The following is an 18,632-nucleotide window of genomic DNA, read 5'->3' on the forward strand; positions in this document are numbered from 1 at the left end:
AGAGAAGTCCAAGCACATCATTTTCCTTTCTGATATGTGAGCCTCAGCCTTAATGTCCGTACTGTATTCCATGACACCTCCAAAAATGACAGCTGATTTCACTCTCCCTTGCTGCCCTGTGATAGGCATGAAAAATAAGAAAACAATTCTGAAGAGTAATATGAACAAAACCTTTTGCTTTGTTTTCCACGCACACACTCCCGCCCCCACCCCAAGCCTGAGCTGACAATACTATTTCCAATAGAAGATGGTGCCTAAAAAAGGGAAAGACCTACCTAAATAGGTCATTATCAATATATTTGATCATCTTCCAATCAGTGATTACAGACTAATATGAAAAGGTATCACTGATATAAATAATTTTGCTGTATATACAAAGATCTTTGAGACCAGGAGATGAAAATGTGAAAAATTCAGGAGTCAATGCTTCCAATTAAAACAATAAAAAAAAATACTTTATTATTTATTCTCTCCAAAAATATACTTAGACTCTGAAAACCCCTCTGAAGCTGCTGCTTGTGTCCCACCTCTGTCAGCCTTCACAAGTTTGCTTAATTTCTCAGCAAAACTTCAGCCTTTCAAAACTTGCAATCTGCTGCCACTATAGATAAGTAACAAAGACAAATCTAGCATTAATCCCTGTCAGCTGCTACCAATGACTATTTTATCTGACTTAATAAACACCTCGTTTTTAAAACATATCTGATGCAGGTCATTTTGCATCATTCAGCAGTGTGGGGTGTGTCTGTTTAGGGATAGCACCATCACCTGGCTAATCCATTAGGGGACAAAGGCAACATCAGCCAAACAGACAAGAGGCAGGGGGAAAAATGCTTATTTAGATGAAAAGCTCATGGTACAAGAACCCTCGTTTTGTATTTGGGTATCTTCTACAGGCCGCAGAAGGGAAAGGAAGTAAGAGCAGCCACAGTGCTGCTCTCAATGATGCTGTTCTAAGGCTTGGGGTGGGGAGAAAAAGAAAATAAAAAAAATCAGGCTGTGAACAACTATTAGATCAGATGAAATGAAAAACGTGTGGTGTAAATATGAAGTTTGAGTTGGTTGGAAAAAACAGTGCCATTAGAAATATGCTCAAGTCTTCATATCATGTTAATGCCCTAAGTAGAAAAAATGGGTATGGCGACAATGACTGCATGTATACAGCATTAAGCAGTTTTCAAAAGCTTTGACAGCAACGATGAACAATTTTCACTAGACTAGCTGAGTCTTCTTCATGTGGCCAGTTTTTTTTTTTTTTTTTTTTTTTTTTTTTTACCACCAGGCTGAGCCTGCTAGTCTGAAACAGAAAGCCAGCTTCCTCCAGCAGCAGGAGAAAGGATGCCATCTCGTGGATGGATCTGTACATTGTCAACAAAATAAACCACCCCCCTTTCCTCACACACCTCGACAGCCTTCCAGAAATAATTTTCTTTTAAATACGTTGCAAATGGCAGTCAAGAAACTACCTGGAAAATGTCTAAGCTAGGGGTGCAACTCTGAGAAAAGAATCATGTCTGTCAAGATTTGTCTGGTTCTTTACCAAAGACGATCAACAACTCAATTACAAATACCGTATTTTGTAGAAATACGAAGTGAGAGAGAACGAGAGAGGCTTGCTTTCTCACCATAACTCTTTCCTAATAACAGACTCCCACAACAGCCACACTCAAAAAGAGTAAGCTCAAATATAAGGACTTTCTATTCACAAAGCAAGAATTTCAAAACATTAGTCTTTCCTTTTACAAATCCTACAATAGGAGTATCAAGAATGATGGATCAGAAGCATATAAAACTTGCTAGCAGCATAACAGTAACAGATACAAAGAAGACTTAGAAGGGTTCCTGCAAGACAAAGTGACATCCAAGATAAAAGTTAGAGCCAACTACACTGTAAAGTAGGCAGTAAAAAGATCAAGATATCAGGACATAATTATAAACAAAAAGATTATGTGGATTCATAATGTATATACACAGACCCCATATATATATGGCATGTATTATTTTTTGGTCTGCACACCATGCAGCTTACAAGTGTATTATGTAATATTTGTGTACAGCAGGCATAATTCGAAGAGCAAATTCTGGAAAGAACACTACACAACAGCAATGCAAACACATTCATATGCTCTAGAGCTAAAACAGATAAGCGGTCTTTGCCTCCAAAGTTTATGAGAGCAAGAGGGAAAACCTAGGAGCTTCCCAGCAGAAGAAACTGAGTATATTCCCTTATTGTCTGGCAAGGGAGGGAATCCAGAACTGGCAAACATAAGTAGCCTTTGAGTAAACTGTTAATGAAGTTGCTTTTTCCCAAAAGGTGAAGTATTATAAAACACTTAGCTCTTTCAGAGTTCCCAAAAAGAGACTAGTATTAAAACAGTAGGATTACCACTCCACTCCTCAAAGCTGCATCTTCTTTCCAAGTGCTTTTACATAAAATTAGACTCACAAATCTGATTCTAAGCCAATCTGACAAAAAGCCTGCTGGGACTAGGCAATCAGTGAACAAAAAACATCTAACGGAGACACAGAACAAGCCCCGTGGAAATGCTGGAGGAAATGAAAAAACATCCTCTCCTAAAATGCCACAGGCTGTAAATACTTCCCTTTCATTTTCTGTACCAATGAAAAAAGTGATAAGAAAACATAAAAAGTCCTAATGCACTCCCTCCCTTCTTCCTTGATTATCTAGTTATTAGCAAACAGCACATCACCCTGGTTCTTTGGAACAACCATCCAACTTCTTCCTATTTTCTTCTGCTGTGAGATGAGCAATTAATTTTTCCTCAAGCTTTCGCCTACAGCATACTCCAGGAACCTGGCTAGGACAGTGATCTCTCATCTTCATATTCCTGACCAAAAACTAACAGAACTCATGCCATAAGAAGTCTGAGCAACAACAAAAAAAAAAGTGTGGGGAGGTAATCACCCAGTTCTACTTGCTACAATTGCATGCAAAAGATGATTTTTCCCCTCAAGAGCAATTCCCTTTTCTGAATGAGAAGATACCATTAATAGCACTAAACAATATGGCCCAATCAAAAACCTAACACTTTAGAGCGAATATTCTGATTTTAAATGAAGGAGTTATTAGACTTCAACAGGCAGAATCACTTGGTTCCATTTCTCTCCCACTGTGAAATTACCTCATTAAACCTTTAACAGCTTGAGGTAAGTAAAAAGCTTTTACTCCACTGTCTGATGGAACAAGTTTTGTGAAAAGGATTCATACTATTTCTGTCCATTCTCTGCCATTGAAGATTTAGCACAATTCAAACTTCATCTAAATGCATGTATCCTCATCATAAGCAGGAGAGAATCTCAAGCATGCTACCTACCTGCAGGCCTCTAGAAAAGGTTTCATTATCCCCATTAAACAGAAAACACTGAGAAACTTAAGGGGGCTTTCCCCTGTTGAACACAAGTGTCTTTTACATGATGCAGTAGCGTGCCCAAACCATAGGTGCGTATCCAAACACTCCTAGTTCCAAATAATCCCAGCAGTCTGCAGATATAAATCAGGCACGTGGAATGAATGTAATAACGAAACAATTGGTATAATTAGGTTTTGCAGTTCATGCTGCAGCTCAGAGCATGAACCAACATTAAAGGCGGTCTGTGCAAGAATGCTCATATCAAAACATTTCTTAAAGAAACATCTCTACATCTAGCACAATAATGCAAGTATTTATAGAAAATAAAGCAGCGCTGAAATATATGACACACAAAAGCACCACACCTACACAGAGAACCTTCTGCAGCAGAAGAAAAAAGATCAGAAGATCCACCATTTCCAGCCCTTCATTATACCACAGACATACCAGAGACCTTTAAAAAAGCTGGTTCAATGTTCTAGATGTCAAAAAGTTGTCTTTGTGTACTGTTACTTAACAAGTTGGTCTTACAATGCACCAGTTGGTGGCTTGTTTGGTGGGTGGGTTTTTTCTCCATTTATAAGAAAATGAGTTTGTTCAATTTCTTATTAGATAAAATAAAAAAGCAGTCGTTAATTTAGTCAGCTACTTGAAGGAATAAAAGTCACAACATGATCTGGCAGTTTATTTTGATATCCAGATCTCAAAGAAAACACATTTACAATAATTTATCACAAGTAACCTCATTCATTTCTCTGGACGCATCAAACAATTCTCTAAGTTTACTTACTAAATAAGCAGAACCTCTACCTAAACACAAATTTAGCTACTGTAAGAAATTCAAATAACTCGCAATTAAACGCAGTCACCAGAGATACTTGTCAAGCTGACTTGGTGAAAAACTTGTGTTAATTTCCAAAGATACCTCCTAACAGGATGTATCTTACTGCTCTTTTCATATATAGTAAGTACTGGACGAGCTTCCACATGAGGAAGAGACAATAAGAAAGCATGACTAACATACTTCAGGTGTCCCGATGACTAAGAGGAAAGGAAAGTGGTTGAAAAGTTTTACCTCCAATGCTGTGAGCGCATACCTGATGTTCAAGCCAGTACTCTGGTCCAGTTTCTCCCAGCTTTTTAACTTTCCCAGAAGTTTCTGAAGTATAGAGCAAAAGAAGTTTGAGACAGATGCATGCTCTAACAGCTCATTTTTTACAGTTTTCTCATAATTCTCCATTCAAACTCAATGCTTTCCACATGTGGATTTCAGTATCTTCTCATCTAGCACATCTGGGTTGTCATTCTCGTGCCCTCACAGTCATTTTCCCGGTCACCGTTGCTCTGTGACACATGGAACCTACGCTTCAGCTCTGTATATTATCCAGCTCTATGAGCTACTACCATTGTGGCAAACTAGACTCTTTGTAGAGGGGGAGAAAATAAGTTGCAATCTCAACACTGATACTGCAGCAGCTGAAGTGCCCATTTCTCTTCCAGTTTCTCCTGTAGCTTCTTGATTTTCAGTCAGTACCAGATCATATTACCTAAAACCAATCAGACACCCATACAATCCTTAAAAATCAGTAAGTTTACATGTTTAGGTTGATCTCTTGACTTACATATGCTTGATACAGGATGGGATGGAGACAAGACAATTATATACATCTGAGACCATATACTGGCCTTTGGCAGCAATGCAAGTGGGTATCAAGGTTCTTACCACATGCCTGCTCAGTAACACCGTGTCTGAGCTTAAAGAAGGGGGCGGGGGGGTGGGAAGGCATTTCCAGCAGAAGACAGCAAGGCCAAAAAAAGACACTACAATGAGACAGTTCATTTCAGATAACCTTCAGCTCAACAGCAGACTTCTTTTCCCCTTTTTCTGCTTCACTCTCATAGCTTCACTCATGTTGACGTTTAAGTTTGGGAATGCCTGGCTCAAACTCACTGCTTACAACACACATCTGAACTAAGACAATACAGGAAGAGCCTAGGAGACAAAGCAGGCAACAAAGGAAACGGCGTTCTGCTCATCCAAACATTCCTAGCTCCTCACCTCATTTTCCAATTCAACAGTCACTAGCTGCGCTTGGACTTTCTCATAGCGTTCCAGTTTTCTTTGAAGACCTTCTACCTCCTCTTTAAGCAATCCATTGTTTTCTTTCATCTCCCTGTGCCGAAAAGACAACAATTGAAAAGCCACGCAATTCCATCTGCTCTCACAAACTTGCAGATACACATGCAATTACAATGGAATCATACATATGACATTGCGCAGACATCATGACATTCAACTGACTCACTTCTATAACGTTCACTGTAAAGCTGCTGCTACGAAAAAAAAAAAAGGAGCTTTAGTGAACTGGATTTTTTCACTTTAAGCACCATCCTAATTATGTCCAAACAACCTGAAGTTTTGTGTCAGCTTTACTGATTGGCAAAACAGCATGAAGGCTAGAAAGACTCCCAACTCTGATCTTCTTGGAACACAGCAAGCGGTACACGCTCAGGCTTTTTTATACTCTGTGATGACTGAGCCAGTATTGAGACTCCTTGCTTTTACCTTAATAGAGGTGTGCAACTGTGAGATAAACTGTTTATAAAAAATAGACCTCTACACTGTTGATATCATGCTTCTGTGCACAAAAACAAGAATGAGAAAAGAGTCCATGATAAACAAAAATGATAATGAAACACTAACAAGAACAAACCAAGGGAGATTCCTTAATTTTAGCATAAGAAAAAGCTGGAAATATCAGACAATCACGTAATTTAGACTTTTTAAAGAAATGTACCTAAAGATGGAAATAAAGTTCACTTTTCAAAAAAAGTTTTATGTTAATTTCATAGTACATACAAACTTCATTTTTTAAATTAATTACCACTTTAGAAACCCAGAAAGTCTGCTCTACCAGGGGCTATATCACTATATCAAAGAGTTTAATGAGTTTAAACAAACAACTTTCCAAACATTATGCTTGAACAAGAGGTCTTTAAAATAGTGGTAACAAAACTAAGCAGTAGAAGTTATTACAGAAATGTAAAAAACTCTTCTTTCTACAAGTATTTCTTTCCCAAACCTGTATAGAGTTCATCACTATCTTTAAACACTGAATGTTGTTCTAATACATAGATATCACCACTCAAAATGATCAATATTTGTTCTGTGAGGCTTTTGCTGCGTTCAGGAACATTGCCCAGATCTTGTTAAAACCTCTCACCTAGTAACCATCACAACACTGCTCAACTCATTGCAGTATTTACATGAAATATTTAAACCTCCTTCTAAAATTTCCCGTGTGGAAGTATAGTATCATATGCCACACTGTAAACCATGTAAGCCTAAGAGATTTCAAAGTGCATATAGTGCAATTGTAAAAGCTACGGAAGGACAGAAGATAACCCTCTCACAACTGAACCCTTCTTTCACCTGAAGTAGGCATTTTCTTCCCTAAGTTGGCGCAATTCACGCTCCATTTTGGGGAAACGGGCCAGTTCTACCTTCACGTTCTTGACAATTACAGCATCATGTTCCTGCTGGGAGAACTTCTGTTCCAGATCCTGGAAAACAGATGACAAGAGGACAGCAACAATTAACTTGGAACCCTTAAGGACTACATCTCCGCTGTGCTTTTTAAACTTTAATCAATGACTTGATGAACAAAGTTAGAATAGACCTCAGTTGGTCACCTAATCCAATCCATAGCTCAAAGCAGGGATGACACACCCTTGTTACACCTGTAACACCTTGGCTGGCCTCTCCTCTACACCCTTCTGTTAACTCTAAATTCCTAAGGAAAAAGTAATGCTAGTGAAATCAATAAAATGCCCTTCTATTGACAAAGCTAAATCCCTGATTGTCTTTTATTCCTCCATTAATTAAGTGTAAAGATGGGCACTTGGGTGGCCTTGAAGAACTAGGAATTAAAAGAAACACAAATGTACATTTTATAATTATGGTAAACACTTATTTTTTTGGATGGGGAGAAGCAACATTTATTTAGAGCAGTAATATAGTCTGACACCTTGTTTCCCCACCTTTCCTTCCCATGGTTCTGCCTACAGCAGGAAGTCTCCTCTTGCAATCGCAAAAATCAGAAATGAGATTGTCTTTCAGTATAGCTTTGCTTTACAGCAACCACAGGCAATGCCATAATCAGCATCTGTTCAAAGCAAAGTAACTCTCTACATCTGCCTCTCCCAGGAAGATAAAAAGCAAGTGGAAAAGACACTCCCACCAACCTACATGCTAATCTGAAAGGACATAAAACATCTCTGCACTTACATGTAAGTCACTGCATTTTTAAAAGCTTTGCAAGCAATTGCAGTTTATAAGAGAGCTAAGCCCAGCTCCAGAGGAAGGATTTTCTGGAAGCAGAAGCTAACCATAGCTGCTAGGTTCATCCCCCACCATTAAAAAAAAATGGTTTAGAATACTAATGCCCTGGGCTCAAGATCAAACAAACCATTCATCCAGAGTACTGCATAAGGATATGCTCTCTTTAGAGAAAGCATAGGTGTGCTTTTTCCCCAAAAAAATGATACGACGAAGGTGAAAAGTGTCATATTAGGGCTAATTGTAGAGATAGCCTGGTCCAACCAATTGGATTTAGCCAATTTCAGCTCTTGCAGGCCACCAGATCAGATTCTTACATGACAAACTAACCTTTTATTTCTGCAGCAGGCTTTTTTTTTAAAACATTGTTTTGTTCTTACATTGAAGAAATTAAAAACTAAAGGTTTATATAGGCCACAATTTCCTTACCTTAATTTTCTGTTCATATTCTGCCAGTAGGGACTGGCTTGCTTGCAACGTCTGGATTTGTTGATTAGCTTCTTGCCATTTTCTATGAGATGTAGACACAAGAGGCATTCAGCACCCAGAAATAAGCCACATGCAGAAGTATCAATCACACAAACATTTCCAACCACCACTAACAAAGTATATGGTACTATTATATAATATTGTCTCACATTGTTTCATACTCACACTACCTTCCTCTCATCCAGAGACAAAAGGACACATTTTTACTGAAAAGATGCATCTTGAAAAATATTTTTAAAATAATAACCAAGCCACCTTCGTTCTGAAACCAACAAATATACACTCACAGTAAATGAGAAGGAAAAACAAGGAAAGCAAGGAAAAAACTCATACCTTTCAAGTACCCCTCAACTGAAATTTATGGCTTGACATTTTTGTTCTGTTCAGTCTATAAAACTCAGATTAGCCTTTCCCACCCACCTGCCTTCTGTTAACTCTCCAGTATGAACATGAGACATATCTGAGAGAGATTTTAAGCTTGAGTATTTTCCTCCTCAAGGTACAAATAAATTGCTCCTCAGAGCTAGTTTCAAGCAGCGGTTATAACCTGCACATCCAGATCAAAGAACCCCTTTGAAGAGTGGAAATCAAACACTGTTGAAAGTTTTCTGAGTGACAACATCTGCACAAGACTGAAGTTCCGTTTGCCTTTTTCTCCCTACAGTTATTCAGCCCCTGCTTACTTATGTTGAACATCCAGCTGTTCCATCAGCTCTTGCTTCTGAGAGTCTTGGCTTGTCATCTGCATCTCTTGATTCATTATATTCCTTTGCAGCTCGGATATTTTCCCTTTTAATATAGTGATTGTCTGCATTAGTGGAAAGAAAATAAACAGAAAGTCTATGAGTCTCCAAGCTGGACATTATGAATGGTAATACGCAGAAGCCACTAATCCAACTAAAGAGCACAAACGGGTTTCAGACACAATCCCAGATTCTTGCAAAACATTCATATCTTCAAGTTCACCTCAAAAAAAAGGCAAGAAAAAAAATAATTTAGTTGCTTTCATCTGTCCCCAAATTGTTATTCCCATTGCCTATTAAGCAGGTGACCTCAAACTGGCATGAGAAATACCAAGCTTTAAAGCTAAAAGATGTTAATACACAACAATACATATTAAATCGAAAAATTATCCCACAAACATTCCAAAGACATTTTTTCTGGGTTTCAAAATGGAAAATGTCTGGGTTTGCCTCAGCGAAATAACAGAATATTATGTTTTCCTTAGAAATCTGACGCCAATGCACTTTAAAATTTAATTCTAAACTCCAAAGAAAAAGTCAGGCAGACATTTGTTTCTAATAGTCATTACTTAGCTCCCTTTAACAGAGAAAAACACGAAAAAAAAATCTCAAAACCTGACAAATATAAGGTGCTTTCTAGACAGAGAGACATGCAGGATTCATCTTGATACTAACAGATATGGAAATAAAAAATAAAAATAGAACCACTTCACACATTTCTTACATGCATTTAGTTTCTCTCACATGCTGTCATTGTCTCTCTGTTTTTATCACTGATAACTGCTATGGTAAACATTATCGATGTGATAAAGCACCTAAACATATTTCCTGTGACACCTAAGCAAGAGGAAGGCTTAAGGACTTAGTGGTTATTGATCCACAGCTGGTATAGAAAAATCAAAACAGAAAGTTACTAACAAACCAGCTGAACTTAACTATAATGACATCTGAAAAGGCTGAGGCTTGAAAAGATGGTCTGTTGATCCAAAATCCAAAAATCCAAAAGGACTGAAATTATTATCCAAGCATTCATTTTACAGTGAAACACGTGGGTATGTGTTTGGAAACACCCTGTGCATAACTTTGGTCTCATCCACCCTGCAGTTCCTCCTACCTCCCTGAACACCTCCCATCTTACCATCTCCTCCATCGTTTCCTGCGTTCGTTGTTCAACGTCCTGTAACCTGGCTTCTAAACCCAGATGCAGCATCTTGCCCTACACTTTTTTTTTTAAATCAAAAAGGCCATTTTCAGTTCACAAGACCTGCAAAGTCAACTGAAGCTATGAACAGATTAGAAAACGACTCTGTTCTTACTTCATTAGCTTCAGCTAATTTGCTCTCCTTCTCTTGCAACTTCTTACTCATTGTCTCCATGCTCTTCTTATAGGATTTGTTCATCTCCATTTGCTCTTTCAGTTTATTTTCAGCTTCTGTTTCCCTTTCCTGATACTGCTTTATGCGTGTGAGCAGCTCCTGGTTACGGTCAGCCTCTCGCTTGCAAAGAAACAAATATAAAAAGAGACATAAGAAGAAAGTAGCACAAAGGTGAAGCCCTTTCTGCTTCCCTTGTCTCCATTCCTCATTACTGTGGTCACCACGGCACCATCATGAAGCAACGTTACTCAGACCATAGCTTTTAACACTTCCACTAGCAAGGTCAAAATCTTACCACCAGCAACTCCATGTCAAGGAATTACCCGGGGCAACAGAGCTAGAAAATAGAAAGTGTTCTGCAGCCTTTTAGAGGCGTGAATATCAGAACACAGACAGGGCCTCACAGACTCCACTGCACACTCTAAGGCAGATGAAAGATGAAAACATTTGGTAGCCCAATTTAAAACTGACCCGCACAGAGCAAGTTTATGTGAAGAATCTCAGAACTCAATAGTTGGGTTAATAGGACAAACTTCCCTCTGCAACTTCTGGAAACTGTATGAGGCTATTTAACAGAAAAGAAAACAGGTTTCAATGGACAGTATTACCAATGAATACAACCAATATTTTTGCACTGACAACCTTTCATATAGCTTTTCAGTTTAGTCCAACCACAAATGGATTACCACTTATTGAAAAATGTGTAGTAAATTGCTTTGCTAATCAAAGCAAATCAAGACACATATTTACATAGTAAGCAAGGATTATGCAAAGCAACGTGAGGTTCCTAAAACCCTTATCCACATGACTCAAAGAAACACAGAATCTGAGCAGGGTGATTACCACAGTGGTGGATTAGCGCTGCTCCCTTTTTTGTACGAGTATTGCAAGGGTTTCAGTGACTGACTCAGCTAGATTCCAGTTTGAACTCTTCATGGCTTAATCCTAAATCACCCGACTTCAGACAAGAACGAGAACTTTAGTCACTATTCACAGTCGCTATTTAGTCGCTATTTCACAGTTACACACAGTTACACACTAAACCTGTCACCCAACACCCTTTTAAATTATTAAAAAAAAGGTTGTGTTTTTGTTTTTTTTTTAAAGTTTTCTTTTTAATTTATCAGCTGCATATAAGGCCTTTACGATCCTACAGAACCCACCGCTCTACTGCTTATTTCAGTGACAGAGTTAAGCAAATATAAAACCAGAAACCAAGAAGAGCTTTTAGTCCCTGAGAGGGACTCACAGACCAATGCAAGCTCTCTTGTGTGACAGTGCATGGTTGGCATTGCTGTCATTCCAGTTAATTACAGCCACACAATCTAAATGCTTGCAATTGTGCCAGCAGAGGTTTAAATTCATCTGGGAGAAAAATGCTTAAATACTTCTGGGAGAAACAAGTAACAAATCCCGTTTGTTACTGCTACCCAGGACAACTTCAATGCCAAGTTAACAGAACCTAGCGATGAGATCATCAGACAGCTCAAGGATCAAACAAGGTCTGACGTTCACACTGGCCTTGTCTACTTTAGCAAGTAGTGCAATGTGCTGCAGAGGGGTCTGCAGAGCAAAGAAAGCAGTTGGTGCTAGGAACTTGATACCAACACCATATTCTTTGCAGGAGCATTTAACACAGATTAGCTCAACTCTTGCTCTGAAGACTGAGTGTACATTAGCAGCTGGGGTGCACTGCGCTTGCTCCTGGACTGCATCTTTCACTTTAGTTTCCTCCAAAAAGAGTCTAGTATGCATACTGTGAGACACAGCACTGCAAACCAAAGCACAGCACTTGAGAACAGAAGCATGTCCCTGATCTGAACTGAAACACCAACACAGATGCACTACGTATGTTCTGACTCAGGCCTGTGTCATCTGCCATACTTACCTCATAGTTTCTGGCATTGGTATTAGCTGCTTTCTCCAGCTCGATGCGAGCTCGTTTGTGGCTAAGCTCCATCTGCATCTTCTCTCGTTCCACCTGCAGGAGTTGGGATTTGGAGTGGATCCGCCCAGCTTGTTCTTCCAACTGTCCAGTGCATACGTGAAGAGGGGTAGTACACATCATTAACAGCACTGCAATAACATTGTTATCTCCTACCCTATACTATTCAGCTGATAATTGCATACCGTTTTACGAATTACAAGGAAACTATCACCACATTTGTGGTCCTTGTCCTTTCACACAAATTTTAAGTTGTAATAAGAAACAAGCTACAATTTAATTTTCCAAACTGGTATGCAGATATAATTGCCAGGGAAAAAAATGAAAGGACTTTTTTTTTTTTTACAGGGCAAAAATATGTACAAGTCTGACATATCAAAGAGAAATTAAAGATTCTAGGATGTTCACAAAAACAAACTTCCGTTCCTGAGCATGCACAAGCAGCAATTTTAGAAAGAATGGTCAGATCTCAATGAAATCAACTCTGATGCTTAAAACCTGAAGGAGTCTACAACCCTACTGAAGCAATACTGCAGGCACCAGCAGAGTAAGGACACCTCACCTGCACCCTCTGCTGGTACTGGATCTGCAAGGAGTTTTGAGATGATCCTGGTGTAGCCTGCCCAGACATCCCCTCTATACGCTGTGAAATGAAGTTATTGAAGGATCTCAGGGTGGAGATGACAGTGGTGTTATCGTCCAAGTTCTCCATGGCTCTGGAAACACACAGAAAGTTGTCAGCAAAAATAAAATAAAATGCATTGCTGCCCTGAAGTAACACTAAATGCAAGATATTCTAATTTACTGGGTACAGAACCCAATCTGCTAGTCACTGCTGGGATCAACTCGAACCAGAAAACGCTATCCAACTAAGGCTGAAGTTGTAGACCTCCAAGATAAGAAACCGATGCAAGACAGTCTGTTCTGCCCTTAGCGGTATACACAAAAGGGCTTACTTTCATTTAAATAAGCTTCCTCCTGAATCTCTGCCCGTTAACAACGGCATAAAAGCTGTCTTAAGTTACGCAGAATTTAATTCTCTCTTCTTTTATAGTGAAGATAGATTCGGTGATACGAGTTACCATTGCAGGACAAGAAGGTCTGCAGCACATAACACGAACAGGACTTGTTACCCTTCTTCCAAACATCTTAAGGGCAGGAAGAGAACTAATTCCACAGCAGCGGAAAGCTCCATCGTGTACGTAACCTGATTCTGGTTTCCAAAAAGCACTTTGGTACCTAACTGGCAGCAAGTCTTCCCCATTTCACACATCACTTCCATCAGTAAAACCGTGTCTCCTTGTTCTCATACAACTATTTGCAATTCCTCCTTCAGATTTGGAGTAATACTGAAAGACCAAGGATAAATCGAGCACAGAGGCCAAAGATGCTGGGGAGGTATCCTCGAGAGGTTTTAAGTGAACCCCTGCAGACACCACAAGCCCCACAAAGCGCAGAAGAAGGTTCGGGGCCCAGGAAGCCGTGCCCAGGGACAGGCTCAAGGCTGATTTTCAGGCTCAGGTGCTCCTGAGAGTAACACATCAGTTACTCATTAGGTTCGTATCAGCACGAGGATGTGGTGTAACAGGAGCACACTAGGCACAGGTCAGCCCAAACCCCAGTGAAAACGTTTATTTGAAGCGGGCACAGCACAGAAACACAAGGCCACTGCCAACAGGTGACCGGCTTCCAGCAGACCTGCTCTGAAAACACTCAGGAAAAAAAACAAGAAAAGCAGCAATAAAATCAGAACTCTCATCCCCTTGCTGCACAACACCTCTTTCATTTCATTTCATTTCATCTCATTTGCACAGCCCAGCGCCCCGCACCAGAGCGCCCGCGGGCAGGCGGGCACCTGGGGGGCTGCCCCTCACGGAGCCCTGAGGCGCCGAGGGGCAGCGGGGCCCCGCCATGCCGCCCATCCCCGGCCCCCACAGCGCCGTGAGGGGGGGCTCCGAGCGCGGCCGGACGCGGCCGAACCCGGCCGAGAGCGGCCGAACGCGCGGCCCCCCCCGCACCCCCCACTCACCGCCGCCTGCCCCGCTTGGATCTCCCTCCTCGCCCCGCCGCCGCGATCTCACGGGAACTCGCCGCCAGCTCTCGCGACGCCAGCGGCCCGCGCCGCCGTACTGACGGGACGAGGCGCGCAGCGCCGCCGCGCTCCTCAGGCGCTACCGTAACGCCAGCCGCGGCGCCCCGAAAAGGAGGCCCTGAAACGCAGATTTCCAGGAGCTTTTTTCCCAGTCGCACACCCGCACGGTTTTTATTTCCTCCCCAGGCACACAAAACGGCACCCAGCTCCCCTGCTGGGTCTGCCTGGCCAACGCTTTCACGCATATGGCTCGGTACGGAGACAGAACGGAAGGTTTTGGGGTAGTTAACGTTTGATTAACGTTACTTATTAGTACCTATTAACATTATTAATGTAACTGTAAGCCGTTCAAACCGGTCTGTTTATAAAGAGAAAGGTCTGGAAGCGTAAAACCAGACAGTGCTACCGTCCCCTCATAACCCACGCTGTGAGCCAGCGGATAAAAGCACTATTTAATTAAAAAGTTGTCACTGCCAGGTAGACAATGGCTAAGTTTATGTTTACAAACAGAATTGAGCGATTCAAGCACAATCCTATCAATAATTCTGCCTGTCTGGGATTCGAGAAAATCTTGTCGCTTTACCTAATAAACATCGTTGGTCAGCTATAAAACGTTACTGAAAACATAGGTGGAAATTATCTTCTCGGTTTTGATGACCCTGCCCTGCTGTCATTTACTGGATTTACGAGCGCAATGAAGTAGCAATTTCTAAATATAACCCGTGTCTTCAGCAAACGCAGCAAAGCCACCCAGATGAGTAGTCCAGAGCCACACATTGGGAATGTCTGCATTACGGATCGTACGTGACGACGCAGTCTGACATGCACGAGAATGCCGCCTATTATTGCATGTGCTAATAAATTGCATCAGCTTTTAAGAAATATGAAGAGGAAATAAATTGACTCAACCCCCCCTTGCCATTCCTTCTCCTCCTGACAACCACCTTTATGGTTAGTCTCCAATACGACAGCATTAGTAATGCAATGATTTTCAAGCACACATTAAGAACTCGTATAATCACTGTTTTATTTTCATTTCCATTGTTCCAGCCCCAGAGGTTGCCTTTCAGATTGTTCCTCTCCGTTGCCAACCCTTTTCTCCGCACATGAGAAGCAAGATCGGACATCTCTGCATGTGTAATTAGAGGATAAGTTCAGTGGGGCACCTCCCTGGTTTTCTTTCTCTATTTGAAAAGCATGATGTACTTCCTGAGGATTGTGGCAGATTTTCCCAGGTTGTTCTCAACAATGTAACAGCTCAAGCTGGGGGTCTTAATGCTGGGATTTTTCTTTCAACACCATGCCAAATTCAGATTTCCAATCAGTGTCTGATCACCTGTTTGATAATCTGCATTTCTCAGCTTTCATTTCCCTTTGTACAGTCTTGCCAAGAAGTAAGATTCAGAAGAGTCCTTCCGGCTGGCCTGAGGCTTTAAAGTTCTCACCTCCTGGAACTGCTCCTTCAGCCTGTTTTGAAGAACACGGGACTCGTGTCCATCCCAGAACTTACACAGCACCGTTCCTTTAGGCTTTAAAATACTTTCTGCCAGATTCACAAGGCCTAAACATAAACTGATCAACTTCTGATGATCCAGGTCTTTAATGCCTGTTGCATTAGGTGCCATGTCGCTCAACATAACGTCCACCTTCCCCGCAGGAAGCAGGCTCTGGATTGCCCTGAGCGTGCTTGGGTCCGTAATGTCAGCCTCTGGCAGGAAGACAGCTCCTTCCAGCGGGGAAATCCGCACGAGGTCAACTCCAAGGACGAAGCCAGTGGGGGCAGCAGGATCTAGATGACAAGAACGAATGACACGCTGAATCCTTATTAAAATGGTTGAAAACAACTTTCAGATACATGAGCTCCACGATATTTGATAAACAAAAACTTAATTCCTGCCACGAATGGTCTTCCTGTCCTTCCACAACCAGCTGGCTGCATGCATCGTGATGAATGGTCTGCTATCAGCTAATCCATTTATAACTTTAAACCCGAGTTATTCTGGATAAGCAAGGGATACTTTATCGTTTTTTTCTGACTATTTTTTTCCAAAGATGTCAGTCTAAATCCTGGACAATACTACAGATGATAATACTTTGCCTTATTTATGGCTTAAAACATGCAAACCTTATGTTGCTACCATTTTTCAAGAAGGAAAATAAAAATTCAGAAAAGCCACATTACCTGCTGGAAGCCACGAGAATTTCAGAACTGGATGAGGGCTCTTCTCCCCAACACAGTTAATGAGAAGACTTAGTTACATCTATAGTAGCACCTCATAGTAAATTCTTACTTCACAAATATCATTTCTGCAGACCACACGAAGATTTACTGTTCTTTACCATGACATAGGCACACACCTTCACACTTCTATCCGTGACTCTGGTGTTTGCCCACTCTACCACCTCGCAGTTGAGTTTTCGCACACACTCCAAGACGAGTATAACCCCAACTTGACTTGCCAAAAACATGCACTTACCAGTACCTAAGGCGTTGACCCTCTCTACAGCAACCTGACTCCAAGCACCTGGTGCCGCCCCACAGTCTAGAACAGAGAGTCCTGGTCGGAGAATACGGAGCTTGTCATCGATCTCCAGTAACTTGAAGGCACTCCGGCAACGGTAATTCTGCTGTTTCGTTGCTTTGACAAAGGGATCCTTCAAATGCCGCTCCAGCCACCAGTTCTCTGTTGCAGTTTTCTTCTTTAGGAACCCCACTGTGGTGTGCAGACATCTGCACTGCAGAGGAAGACTCGCCAAACGCTGGCAGCTGCCCAAAAAGAAAGGTGACAATCAATTAGTGTGTAGTTACTAAAGACTTGTGAAACACATACTCATTAGTTCTTATATTGACTACAGTTCCTCCTATTCATCACCAAGCTCACTAAAAGCCTCAACATTTCAGATATTCTTGGCATCTTCAGTTACCTCGTCCAATAACAATGAGAAGAGCCACAGTTTGGATCAAGACCTCACTGGTTCTCTCTGAACAAAGAGGAAAAAGGGGATCCCATCCCTAAGGAGCGCTTCAGTTCTGCTCAGGCATTTGTATCCAAGACCTGTGGACACCCGATGCTGCGAACAAGTTCATCGGCTGTCCCATGGGGTCGGCAACCTCCATGCAAGCAGGGGCCTTTGTGGGAGCCGGGGTACATCCTCACCAACCAACTCACACTCCCCATGAGCCCTGAGGGACATGTCAGAGGAATCAGGGGTGCCTGAGCATCTAAGGGCTCCTTCCCCTTTCCGTGACAGGCTTTTAAAGCCAAGGACCCACCATTTTAAGGTGAAGGGGAGCTGTGATGATTACACAAGCAGTCAAACAGAATCACAGCACATTCCACAGGGATCATCGAGTCCACCCCCAAGCACCATGCAAAAATCAGGCCATGTGTCTGAGAGCACTGACCAAACGCTCCTTGAACTCCAGCAGCTCGGTGCTGTGACCACGTCTTTTTTGGGAGCCTGCCCCAGTACCTGACCACCCTCTGGGTGCAGACCCTTTCCCTGACACCCAGCCCGACCCTCCCCTGGCCCAGCTCCATGCCGTCCCCTCGGGCCCCGTCGCTGTCCCCAGAGAGCAGAGCTCAGCTAAGCCGGATCTCAGCACTTCACCTCGCAATGCCCGCACTCATCCCGTACACGCAGCTGGACGCCGGCCGGCCCAGGGCACGTTTCACCTTCACAACCTCCCCTCCTGCATTGCCAGTGACGACAACCCCAAAACCCCTGACGAAAATTCAAGGCGCCGGGTCAAACCCTGCACCTCCCGGGGCAGAGGAGGGTCGGCACCCCCAGACCGGGGCCGGACCCTCCGCCTCGCCTCACCCACACCGCCCCCGGTACCCCCCTCAGCGCCGCGCTCCCCTCAGCCGCCCCGCGCCGGGCCCCTCGCCGCGACATGGCGGCCACCGGGCCTCGGCCCTGCCCGCTCCGGGGCGGCGCCGAGGGCGGTGCTGGAGCCTCAGCGGCGCGGGAAGAGCGGAGCCGAGCCTCTGGCAATCGGGACATCGCCGTCAGGAGCCGTCCGGAGAGGTCCGGGAGGGGACCTGGGTGCTGGGTGGGGGGGAAAGCCGGGGGTTTGGGGCAGGGCTGCGCGGAGGGCAGGGGCCTGGCGCTGAGGGGATGAGGGGCTGGGGACGGAGAGGTGTGGGGACAAAGGGGTTGGGGAGGACGAGATGTGAGAACAAGGATTTTGGGGAGGGAGAGGTGTGGGGGCAAGCTTTTGGGGAAGTGGAAGGCTTGGGGAGGGGGTGCTTGGGGAAGTGAAAGATTTTGGG

The 18,632-nt window shown here is 42.7% G+C and overlaps 3 protein-coding genes across 5 annotated transcripts in view; 1 reads left to right on the top strand and 2 right to left on the bottom strand.

Moving 5' to 3' along the window:
- The window catches only part of MAD1L1 (mitotic arrest deficient 1 like 1), a 353,627-nt gene extending 338,386 nt beyond the window's left edge, over positions 1 to 15,241 (bottom strand). Inside the window, 9 exon segments of the mRNA XM_040574714.1 lie at positions 4,469 to 4,530; positions 5,431 to 5,545; positions 6,805 to 6,935; positions 8,140 to 8,221; positions 8,883 to 9,007; positions 10,259 to 10,438; positions 12,207 to 12,347; positions 12,826 to 12,979; positions 14,293 to 15,241. Coding sequence (XP_040430648.1) covers positions 4,469 to 4,530; positions 5,431 to 5,545; positions 6,805 to 6,935; positions 8,140 to 8,221; positions 8,883 to 9,007; positions 10,259 to 10,438; positions 12,207 to 12,347; positions 12,826 to 12,979; positions 14,293 to 14,600 — 1,298 coding nt within the window. The 5' untranslated portion in view covers positions 14,601 to 15,241.
- NUDT1 (nudix hydrolase 1) overlaps positions 1 to 18,632 on the top strand; it is a 25,879-nt gene continuing 7,247 nt past the window's right edge. The window contains exons 1-2 of one of the 3 annotated variants that reach the window (XM_040574723.1): positions 1 to 6; positions 18,321 to 18,387. Coding sequence is in view for 1 of the 3 variants with exons in the window: in XM_040574721.1 (XP_040430655.1) it covers positions 17,974 to 18,387 (414 nt within the window). In the remaining 2 variants the exon portion in view is untranslated. Of the gene's footprint in view, positions 7 to 17,973; positions 18,388 to 18,632 lie in introns of those variants that run through there. The other 2 variants (XM_040574721.1, XM_040574722.1) reach the window with 2 other exon arrangements.
- On the bottom strand, positions 15,368 to 18,111 carry MRM2 (mitochondrial rRNA methyltransferase 2). The gene is made up of 3 exons (XM_040574724.1): positions 17,968 to 18,111; positions 16,833 to 17,122; positions 15,368 to 16,144 (listed from the first exon to the last, which is right to left on the bottom strand). The coding sequence occupies exons 1-3, from the start codon at positions 17,985 to 17,987 to the stop codon at positions 15,720 to 15,722; spliced, it is 735 nt and encodes a 244-aa protein (XP_040430658.1). The 5' UTR covers positions 17,988 to 18,111; the 3' UTR covers positions 15,368 to 15,719.

Source organism: Cygnus olor, chromosome 15 (assembly GCF_009769625.2).
Source record: "Cygnus olor isolate bCygOlo1 chromosome 15, bCygOlo1.pri.v2, whole genome shotgun sequence".
In the NCBI taxonomy this organism is placed as follows: Eukaryota; Metazoa; Chordata; class Aves; order Anseriformes; family Anatidae; genus Cygnus; species Cygnus olor.

Bases quoted from the DNA above. Each gene is read 5' to 3' on its own strand.
- MRM2 (XM_040574724.1), bottom strand. From the start codon at position 17,987: ATGAGTGCGGGCATTGCGAG. The intron at 17,123-17,967 runs GTGAAGTGCTGA...CTTTTTGGGCAG, and splicing joins ATGAGTGCGGGCATTGCGAG to CTGCCAGCGTTTGGCGAGTC. The intron at 16,145-16,832 runs GTAAGTGCATGT...CTTGTCATCTAG, and splicing joins GGTCAACGCCTTAGGTACTG to ATCCTGCTGCCCCCACTGGC.